This window comes from Alligator sinensis, unplaced genomic scaffold, assembly GCF_000455745.1.
Source record: "Alligator sinensis unplaced genomic scaffold, ASM45574v1 scaffold976_1, whole genome shotgun sequence".
In the NCBI taxonomy this organism is placed as follows: Eukaryota; Metazoa; Chordata; order Crocodylia; family Alligatoridae; genus Alligator; species Alligator sinensis.
In genome coordinates this window covers 230,049-241,822 of record NW_005842117.1, presented here as the reverse complement: position 1 = coordinate 241,822, position 11,774 = coordinate 230,049, and the positions used below count along the sequence as shown (strand labels likewise).

The 11,774-nt window shown below is 36.4% G+C and overlaps 1 protein-coding gene across 1 annotated transcript in view; it reads right to left on the bottom strand.

The window, feature by feature from the left end:
* SLC6A15 (solute carrier family 6 member 15) overlaps positions 1-10,785 on the bottom strand; it is a 47,568-nt gene extending 36,783 nt beyond the window's left edge. The window contains exon 1 of the mRNA XM_006024802.3: positions 10,497-10,785. Coding sequence (XP_006024864.1) covers positions 10,497-10,785 — 289 coding nt within the window. The remainder of the gene's footprint in view (positions 1-10,496) is intronic.
* Between the last annotated feature and the right edge of the window lie 989 nt (positions 10,786-11,774).

The window sequence follows — 11,774 nt, the reverse complement described above, 5'->3', positions numbered from 1 at the left end:
GTGTTGCTGACTGACTTGCCAGCTTTTCGGTGGATGGTGAAGGTGATCAGCTTGTGGTCACTGTCACCCAGCTTCCCATCGATCACTAGGTCGCCGACTAGGTCATCCCCAGTAGCCAGTACCAGGTCAAGCAGTGCTTTGCCTCTCGTTGGCCCATAGACTTCTCGAGTCAGGTAGAGGTCATCCACGCACGAGAGAAAGCTTTGCGACCGCTCAGATTTTGCTGAGTGATCCTCCCATGAGATGTCCGGGTAATTGAAGTCACCCATGACAACCATGGTCCTGGAGCATGCTGCCTCAGCCAGTTCCCGGGCAAACTCCTGGTCAAGCTCTTGACTTTGGGTGGGAGGTCTGTAGTAGACTCCCACCATTGTGTCCCCTGTGCCATGTTCCCCACAGATTTTAACCCAGAGGGTCTCCAATCATCCACCCTGGTCGCCAATATCAGCTTGCAGGGACGTGTAGCTTTCCTTAACATAGAGAGCTACACCCCCACCCCTTTTATCTACACGATCCCTCCTGTACAGGGTATAGCCATCTATACCTGTGGTCCAGTCATGGGTGGAGTCCCACCAGGTCTCCGTTATCCCTATGACATCATAATTATTTGCATTGAGCAGGAGGATGAGCTCCTCCTGCTTATTCCCCAAGATCTTTCCAAGATCTTTCCATGGATTGAGGTCAAAATGATTGGTGTGTCGTTCCCTGGATCTTCCTTCCTTCTTTGTTGAAGATAGGCACCACATTGGCCCTCTTCCAATCTTCTGGAACCTCTCCCAAGTGCCACAAGTTCTCATATATCTTTGCCATTGGTTGTGCTATGATGTCAGTCAACTCTTTTAGCACTCTTGGGTGCTAAATGGATTTAACTACAAGTTTAGTGTTAAGTATGTGATTATAATTATTAATTATTTTGTGTGGTGGTAGTAGCTAGGGCTTGAATTTCAGTTCCATTGTCCTCAGTCTTATATATTCATAAAATTAAAAGTTGGTGCCTGGGTCAGTTGCCCTATTCAGTCCTGCCCTAGTTATGCCACTACGCTCTTTACAAAGTGAGAGACAAGAAGTGACTCCAGGAAACAAATGTAAGGAGTAAAATAGACCACAGCTGATTGTGAATAGCACAATGTGCAGCAATCCTGTTATAGTCAAAGAAATTACTTACATAGCTAAATTTATCTATGTACTTACAGACCTCATTAAAATGCAGTCATTTTTACAAGACCCCTGAAAGGTGACAAAGTATTGTGGGTGTAGAGATACCCAAGGGAGATGTAAAATGGAAACTTGGGTACCAGAAGCTCCAGGCCTGGACTCCATGTAGGATTCTTTTTAGCCTTATATATTACATACTCCTGTCAACAACATAAATTAATCCATGGGAAATTTCATACTTCTGTAGACTGTTTCCAGTCTAGCTAGTTCAGTTTAAGATTACTTAATTAACTCTACCACAATGCAGTCAGCAGAGTGGATCAACATTTAAGTATTTTTTTAAATCACTCCTTAGTGGCTTACCCAACATCACACCAGTTGTAAGCGCTACAGAAGGAACGGAAACCAGATCGTCAGTATACCAGTTCCTAACCTTATCTACTAGGTTTTAAAGTTAAGTGCATATTTGAGGCCTGTGTTGAAACAAGGCCTTTTTGAGCTATATTTGTAGGCTGAAAGATAAATCTTATGCGCCAAATCTCTTAGAATACAATCCTGCATTTAATTTTAACTTGTGCAATTCTGTTATTTCCATTTGACCAGGGTAGCCCAAAACAGAAAATGATACATTTTCTGTCAGACTTTTTTTGTGGGCAGATACATAATGAAAGATCTACACGTCATTTTTACATTATCACAAGGAGAAATATAAATGTTTTCTTTCCCATGCATGAAAATTTGGCCCAAGTAAGTTGGAACATAGAATCATTTTTATTCAAGTTAGTACAATGGTGGTTGTATTTCCTATTGGTATCCTATATTAAAGTTGCAACAGCTTACTGTATCTTCATATCTTGAAATAAACATACTGTCAAATTAATGATATGACCTTTTATACATGACATTTCAGCACTAAAGTGTTTTGCCATATAACAAATGTCACAGTCTCTTCCTCATATTTCATCGTGATTTAATTGGTTAGGGGAATAAAAACATGGGAGGAAATGAAAGACTAGGTCTCCAAATTATGGATCTGACCCTGCTCCCATGAAAGTTAATGACAAAAATCCACATTATTTCAGTGGAACCTAAATTCAGAATTAGGTGTCCTGCGCATTCTAATTCTTTAAACTTTATATGGAATATGAAACAATAATGAGTATTTTATTTCAATGAAAATTATATATACTGTTTGCTGGGTTTATTGCTAGAAACAGAACAAAAACATTGGTTTTAAGTTAAGATTTTGTATACGTGCTTTGAAGCATATATAATGATCTGATTTATGCAAATAGAACAGTTAGCAAATAATTAATATGTCAATCAGGCAAGTTATCATAAAACTCTCTCATGTTATTAGATACTTGCATGCTTTATTTGTAGTAACGATACTGCTATCTATCCCTCACTCCTGCTATGTTCAGAGCAATCTAAAACGCGTATTTCCAAATTTGTTTAAATTCTTGCTCCTGATAGGGTTTTTTTCCCCTTTCCCTAACAGTATCCAATTCTGTTCACATTTAAATTAAACTAAGTTTGGCAAATGCTATGGGCACAACTTTGCCCTAATACCTGTTGCCTGTTTTACCCCTAACAAATGGAATCTTTGGCCTAGTAGCCAAATTGGCTGAATAAAAATGTAGCCTGACTCATCTTAATTATGTAAAGACCAAGTTTTATGAATTACCACAAATTTGGAACAGGAAATAAATTCACAATACATTTCCAATTAAAGTAAGAGATACCATCATCAGTGCAGCGATGCACAAAGTTCATCTACCCATGATACAGTTCAACTAAAACTTGTACAGTTTGATTGAGTCCATCATAATCACACATGATAACTTCAAGTGCAGATTATTTATTGGTCAAAATTAATACACATATAATCCTTCTCCAAATATTAAAATGTCTTTGTGTAATCATTTCACTAAAATAGAAATATGATTATGGTTTTGACTATTAATGACTCCACATTTTAAAAGCTTTTATCTTCATAATGCTCAAAAATATTACTTCTTTTTATTACTACCTTATACCCAGTATTGTTCAATCTGCTGATATTTCAGATTGCAAATTCAGATTATTCACCTCTGTGAACAATCCCATTCACTACAAGCCTTTCAATGTACATGGCAAAATTGAGTTTCCTTAGCTTTCTTGCTGCTGATCATAGCTATCAACTTAAGTATCATTATTTGCTGAACTTCCTTCTTTTTAGATGGGCAGAATATTAAAGATTGGAGGCTGTCTCCACCCTGACTAGCCTATAAATTATTATGGCACTCCTGAGAAGTATGAAATATGTAGCCAATCAAAGATTGTGATCCTCAAAATCTTCACCAAACCTTTTTGGCATTCAGCATTTCTCTAGTTAAATTATCTAGCTGAAAGAAGTTATTTCATACAGACCCAAAACTGTTGCTGTATTAGCACCTATCTCATGTCTAAACCCAAAAAGAATCCTAAAACTGTATGTTATTCTGCCTAAGGGGATTTAAAGATCTAACTCTTGGTCCCTACTTCATGATCCAAATTCAAAATTGTTTATAGAAAATGAAAATTTTGGAACAGAATTCACAAGAATTAATATCCTGATTTTACCCACAAACTCTACAGTTTGAGGGCTATTTTGCTTTTGATGCTGCTTGTTATTAGATGTACAGAGATATTCGTTTTAGCCATGTTAGTCTAAAAGCATAGGCAGACAGCACACGGGGTGGAGGCAATATCTTTTATTAGACCAACTAAACCGTAGCAAAAAAAAAAATTTTTTTGTAGGGTTTCAGGCCCAAATGCCCTTCCTCAGGCACAGGAGAATTTCAAGATTGTAAACGTTCTCCCAGGTAGAAATGAAACTACATCTTGCACAGGGGAGGTAAAGGAAAGTAGGGTTCCCCTGGGTGTAACAGTCCATTTTTTTAAAGGTTGCTCTGTGAGTATGCAAAGTAGGCACAAACAATAGGATGAAGTAGTCTTCATCCTATTGTTACCTATCCTAGTGTTACCTGATAGTGTCCAATCACAGCTGACCAAAATAGAAGCAAAATTCAGCAACCTGCTTGCAATCAGACACCATCAGGTAACAAGACTACTTCAGTCTATTGTCTTTGCATACTCACAGAGCAACCTTTTAAAAACTGGACTGTTATATGCACCATCTTTTAGGGAACCCTACCATCTTTTAACTCCCCTGTGCAAGATGAAATTTCATTTCTAAATGGGAGAACTTTTACAATCTTTGAATTCTCCTATGCCTGAGGAACGGCATTTGGGCCCAAAAGCTTGCAAAGAAAGAAAAAACTGTGCTACTATTTAGTTGATCTAATAAAAGATATCTCCTCTACCGCAGGAGTTTTGTTTGCTAGGTATATTTTGTACTCTAATAAAATCATCTAGAATGGTTTGATGCTACTGCCATCAGTTCTTAACTGAAATCCTGAATAACGATTTTGGATCACCTGGATTAAACCTATCCAGGTATGTTAATAAAAGCTTGTTAGCTTTTATTTGTTTGCAGCAAAAGCTTGCTCATGGCATGTTAGAAACAACATAATTTTAACTATTATGATCTAAATAATGCATTCTTAAATAAGTATGTCATGGTCAAATATGCACAAAAATGAACACCTTGAAAAGAAGTTCAGGTAGAAAAATAATGTCATTATCTAAGCATTTCCAAGGCCTTATATTTTGTGTAATTTTCTGTAATTCCTAATGCATGATTGTGACTTGTTTGATCCTGTAAGGCTTTTCCTGGGTCCAATATTAATAATTTTGGTTATACTTCTTACATAACACTGTAAAATAGCTGAATACGCTGCCCTTATATATAGTATTATTTTATTACTATTTTTCATTACAACTTTCCCTAATTACTTTCTCTTTTCCCAAATTTCTATCTTTTCAACTTCTTTCTTATTTAAACTATAAGTAAAAACAAAGTTTTAAAGAATTACCTTTAATTTAACAAGTTGATATAATGTTGTGCTCATTACTATTAGTGAACATTATAGACATCCTGGACAGAACCTAATACAGTAAAAGTCAGAACATTTCCACTGAATTTAATGGAACAATTATGATTTGCAAAACCTTAGGGTCTGGCTGATATAAGATAGCATTTTTTCTATTAGAAATTATTTTAAATATTACATTTTATTAAGTAAGCTTTTTGCCTCAAAGATGACTTTCTGATTTAGATTTATATTATCATGTCTTAATTTTATATTATTATGTTTATTTGGATATTATTGTTAGAATATTGACACACAGGAGTTATGACTACCGGAATAATAATGCATTTCCTTTTTTGTCTAACTTAATAATAGTAAATAAATTATTAAAAATAAACAAAGACAAAATAAATCACCAGGAGTACTCATGTGTATCCATCTTGTGGTATAATCACATCTAGTGCAGATTAGCATTTCCTATATCTTGAAGGAATTAATTCTTGTAACCAACTTATAAAGTCTGGAAGAGTAGTTATGAGTATATTAAGTCACTGTGGACAAAGTTCTATGAAAGAAAGTCAAAAGTGAAAAAAGGCCTAGGACAAAAGGTAGAGAAAGAGACTTACTGATTAAATGGATTAAAGTAGATAGAAAGACCTATAACTGTAGATAATAAAATGTTCAGAAACATCCATGGATATGCCTATATTGCAGACTGAAATTTAACAGAAACAATTTTGTTTCAGAAACTGAGATAACTGTAACCTTAGAAACAAGTTAGCTGCAGGAGCAGAAAGCTTCATGCTTCTGGTGCACATGGTAGCTTGTTTAAAACTAGCTTAGGTAGCTCTGTGCCAATGTATTTCACAGTGGGTGTATCTGCACATGCACTTTACTACAGAGATAACTAACTAGTTCCACAGTAAAGCATCACAGTTTGCATGTGCACCGCAATTAGAGCGCATTAAATTAATTCACCCTGCCATAGGATAGTACTGTCCCGGACAGTACTATCCTATGACAGGGTCATTTATTCCACTGAAATGTATGTGTAGATGGTGACTGGGGTTGCCTGAGGCATGAGGGTGCTACAGTGTAGGAGATGTCTGCTGTCCAGCCCTGCACTATAGCACTCCTGTGCCCCAGCCATCCCCCTCCACCACCTGATGCCACGACCCAGAGCCCGGGTCTGATTCCTCAGACCCCTTGCCAGCCTGGAACTGCTCCACCTGGCTCAGACTGTGGGGTCCTGGGAGCAAGTCTGAACACTATACCTGAGAGCAGCTGAATCCTGCTCGAACTGCACCAGAGTTTATCACATTGTCTTAATGGCACATGAAGATAAACCCAATGTGAATTTAATTTAATCACCAATTTTATAGAGCGTCACTGATGGATAGGATAGTAGAAGCCAAACCCAACGGGCCTAAAACTAATATTTTTCCCAGGGAAATATCTATAAAAATGTAAATCAACTCAGAATTTTGCCTATATTTCTTCCTTAATTTAGGTTTTTTTCACATTTTCACTCATGTGAAAGATAAAAATAGCAGTATCAAGTTCAAAACTAACAGAAAATTGTACTGTTCTAAGGGAAAGTTTGTTAAATATATTTTGTTTAACAAGCTTTCCCTTAAAACAGTACAACTTTGTGTATGGTGTGTGTGTGTGTGTGTGTGTGTGTATGTGTGTGTGTGTATCTCTTTATCTCTCTCCACATATAGAGAGATACAGAGATATCTATCTATCTATATATCTATCTATAAATAGATATAGATAGACATTTATTTATCTATACATATCTATACATTTATTTATTTATTTATTTATAAGAGATTGCTGATAATTTCACCTAAAAAATTATTCACTAAGATATTCCCTGGTTACATTTTTATCAAGTATACATAGTTTACAGATAAGGAACACAATAAAAGCTGTTTAAGTGAGACAAAAAAATTTTGTGTAATAAAAATGATTTTTTCAAAAATGTTCCTGAAATAGAAATCAACATGAAAACTCTTTACTGTATAATCAAGGACTTATGCAAAGACTTTAGTCAAATAACCCTCTCAATGCAAAATTACAGGACAGTTCTGACATTTTAAACAGATTTCATGGTACACTAAAATTCTATAACAGTATCCTAACCAGCATTCAAAGTAGTCTTAGGGCCTCTCTACATGCGCAGGTAGAGGCACAATAAGCTCTGATGTGCGATCCACACAATCATGTCTCCTGCCATGCCACATGTGCATAATTGTGGGATTGTACATTAGATTCCATTGTACCTTGTCACCAGTGCAGGGGGAGCCTGGGATCATGATCCTGGGTTCCCCCTGCACTGGTTCCCAACGCTGTGAGACCCAGAACTAATGGGACTCAGTGGAGCTCATAGCAGGAGCAGCATTCCCCACACTGACCCACTGTAAGCCCCTGAGCCAACATGGGCTCTTGACTGGCAGGAGAGGCAGTGCTAGGAACACTGCCCCTAATGTGAATCTCATCAGCTGTGGGGCTAGCAGTGGGTGCAGTGGAGAGAATGCTGCCCATTCTGCAAACCCCACACCTCAGAAGTCTCACAGAGTTGACAGCATTCCCCACGCTGCCCCCACTCTGAGCCCCACAGCCCACATTGGCTCTGGGGCTGGCAGCAGGGGAAATGCTGCCTCCACTGTGACAGGGGAGGCCAGCATTCTCCCCACTGTAACAGCAGTTAACAACACTGCAACCACTGTGAGCCTTGTCAGCTGTGGGGCTGGCAGCAGGTGGTGCAACCCTGTCGCTGGGAGAAATTAAAAAAGTTATTCAATTTTTTGTGGAAGAACTTTGTAACTTATTGCTTCTTTATCACACCATTAACTGGTTGAACATGTAGATGGGTCACAAGTTGAGGTGTGGTTACCTGATTAATCATGCCTTAAGTGTAGTGTGTAGAGAGAGCCTTGAAAACACTGCAAAACACATATATTAAATAAAAGTGCATGTGTTTATTTACAACTTGGCTTTATGTTAGCTTTAATAATCAGGAAATGGACCAATGGATCTTCTCTTATGAGACATCCTCATCAGAAACTTGCCTGTTCCCAAAATAACGTAAGTAAAGAAAGTTATCCACTATAAGAGCTGTTATTAGTTTTCTATTTGCTGGTTCAGCCACCTTCAATAAACATCTTCTTTTACACAGAATAGGAGTTTCCATAACTTACTTCCTGCAGGGAGTAAATATTGTGTTTTACATGGTGATTCACCATACCCATATTTCATCATTACAGCTCCACAAGCCCAGATTTATATCGTTAATAAATGAAATATACATTATTCTTTTCTTACTATCTGGATTAATTTAGTAGTTGCAGGCACACACTGGCACAGTACTTGTACAGATGCCTGATCAGTTCATTGTTATTCAGCCCAAGGAAGGTGGGTGGTAGAATTAAGTAACGAATTTGCAAAATCTATAGACTACCACTAACCAAGGGTTTTGCAAAAGAACAGTATATCTTTGAAGAACATACCCCTGTAATGCACTCTATACAGGACTGAATCTTGAAGGCTGAAAGAGATGCAGGATATGATGAGCCTGAACAGTTACACTTTTCACTAAGTAATAATTAACTTCATTCATGTGAGCTAGAAATAATACGTGATCAACCCTGCTCTACCCATATACTTCCTACCAAGCATCATTCAAACAGAAAGAATTATTTTCTATGCAGTGAAAATGTACGGCTTACAAAAACACTACACCCAAATTCAGGTTTCTCAGTTGGAACTTCCCAGTTAGAACAAAGGCAAAGAAATACAACCCATAGGCCACTGACAGATGTGCAAAAAATAAATTTAAAGTGGTTACCAGAAGAGGAAGTGCGTTAATTCGACCCGGCTCATCAGCACCTGTATACATTGGGTGCTTCAGGGAACTTCTTGGTGCTTTTATCTAAAGCTGATTCAACCCTCAACTAAATAAAAATGCCCAAAAGCCCCGCTGAAGCGCCTCATCTATACAGACACTGGGTGAGCTGAGTCAAATTAACATGATGCTTCTTTTGGACATGAGCTGTGCTTGGCACAGGGCCACACCGAGCAGAAAGTAAAGCGCCATTTTTTTCACATCTGTAAGCAGCCATAGATATGAAACAAACTAAAGTTTTTATCTCCTGAGTAAAGACATAAATGCAAGTTAAATAACAGTTGCAAAGGCTTTCAGTAATTAAATCTAAAACATATGGGTTACATTTTTACATGGATCAATATACTCAATTTTGAAGTGAATGAGAGTGAGACACCTATACAAGGATATAAGGATATATCCTGTTGTGTCTTTTTATTGCAATTATATCGATTTCAAGCCAGATCCTGTTAGAACAATTTGAAGTATCTGGCCATGAACATTCACCATAAGTAAAAGTTTTGTTTTAATTTTTAAAAAATACATGTGTAATAAGAGAAACATTCATTTTCAATACAACTAAACAATGACCCATACCAGGGTATGGATTAATATGTTATTGCTGACTTTTTTAAAGGAAGAAAGTTTGCTTGCCTAATGCATTGCAATATAGCCAACAGAAAAGTAATATTCACCTCAATGTCTGTTCTTCAGCATCCATCCTTGTTCAGATGCTTAGTTTTTATGGACAGCTTAAGTTTTTACAGACTTTACAGACACACATTTTAAGCCTCTTTTTTTATAACTGTCCATAAATTTGTGGATGGTTGGCAATCCCGCACATTATATACTTTATGACTGAAGTCATTCACTACATATAAAAACTCCATTACAGACCTATGATACTTGTCTGTTTGACAAAGAGCTAATCATAAAAAAACTATCTAGTAAGCAGTGATATAATTAAAAGGTAAGGGTTTGATGCTTAGTTATGCAAAAGTCCCAATTAAATTGTTCTGGTCCTTAATGTATTAATTTTATTTATCCTCAGGTCTTAACTGACTCAATGGCCTCATCATTTAGTTTTCTTTTTTGTTTTTGTTTTACTACTTTGATATTGTTAAGCATTTTCTCAGTTTAATGTTTCTTTTTAGTATCTAAACAATGTGAAGAACACTTAGAATAAATGGCCCTTAGAATCATGTTGTTCATGTGGTACATGCCATGACCCATCCACAGGATTAAGATTAGCAAATATTTATTTTCATATAAAACAGATAGCTGTCTTAATAGAAAATTTTCTATTATAGCACACTAGGCCAAAGAAGCTCATCAGAATCATTTACTATCACCTTCAGCAGATTTCTCTCTCTAAAATAATTTACTATTTCATTATAAATGGGCAAAATTTAAAAGAGAAATATAAGAAGCTGTATAAATGTATCTGTGTTTTAGAATGAAATCAACAGGGCAAGTTAGTGACCGCCAAACCTTACCTCCGCCATTTTTCTGACACAGATATGGGAATCGCCAGACATTCCCCAATCCCACGGAGAATCCAACTTGTGCCAGAATATACTGAAGTTTGCTGTTCCAAGCTGGTCTCTCATCCTCTACATCGGACCCCTCTTCAACATCTGCATCTTTATCTTCCTGATCATCAACCATCAGTTCACTCTTCTTAAAGGCATCATCTGAAGAATCTTCATTAGAGAGAAGGTCCTTAACTGACTCAATGACCTCATCATCTAGTTCTCGTTTTACTACCTTGCTGTTCTTAGGCATTTGCAATGAAAAAAAGGTAGCTGAAGAAGATCAGTTTTAGTTCAGGTAAGCTCACAAGCTCAAGGTACAGTTCCCTTCTCTTAAACCCAAAATATTAGTCAATGCACTGAAGAGGATGTCAGATGAGTCCTTGATACTGAGTGATCAAGAGAAGGAAGGCTTCTGGCTCTAAATGTTTGATGTACCATAAATACCTATGAAATGGGGAAAAAAGTAAATGAATACATTATATAAGAAAACTTAATTTAAAAAAGTATATGCTATGGTTTATTCTTTTCAATTTATCTTCATATAACAGGAAAACTGCCTATCTTTTAAATGGCAGGGGGGTTTCTGGGTTTGGGTTTTGGAGAATTTTTTTTAAGAATAAGTGTTCTGTTCCTTTCCTCAGAAATAAAAGTTAAAGATACGTTATCAATTTATGGTGGTCTAAAGTATACTCTAGTTTTCAGTTATAATAATTCACTTGAGACTATTTTTCTTTCAAACACTGGCTTAAAAACCATTAAACCATTGAGAATGTTTATAGGGTAATAAGCCAGTCTCAGAGTGACTTTGATGTATATTTTGTCATAGAATAGATGTGGTAGTTGGAGTGGTTGTATCTATACAGATACTTTGTCATAGACTAGATGTGTTAAATAAAATTCATAATATCGATCCACAAATAGAATCCACAATTCTGTTTTATTTATACAAAAGCTTAATTTTATTTGTTTAAATTATTCTTCAATTTATAGTAGTTAAGAAATATTCTTTAGCCTGTTTTCAGCAATTGTTTTCTAGAATTCATACATCAGTTAGATTATCATATTTATGGTATAAATCAGTGCATTAAAAGAGTGGAAGATCTATAATATCTATATGCTATAGACATAACTGTATACTATGGGTTTTGAATCATGATATATTCAAAGCAGCCTTTAGAGTAAACAAGAAGCAGACAAACAACATACTAGTCTACATCCATATATATTACTAAATCAGTG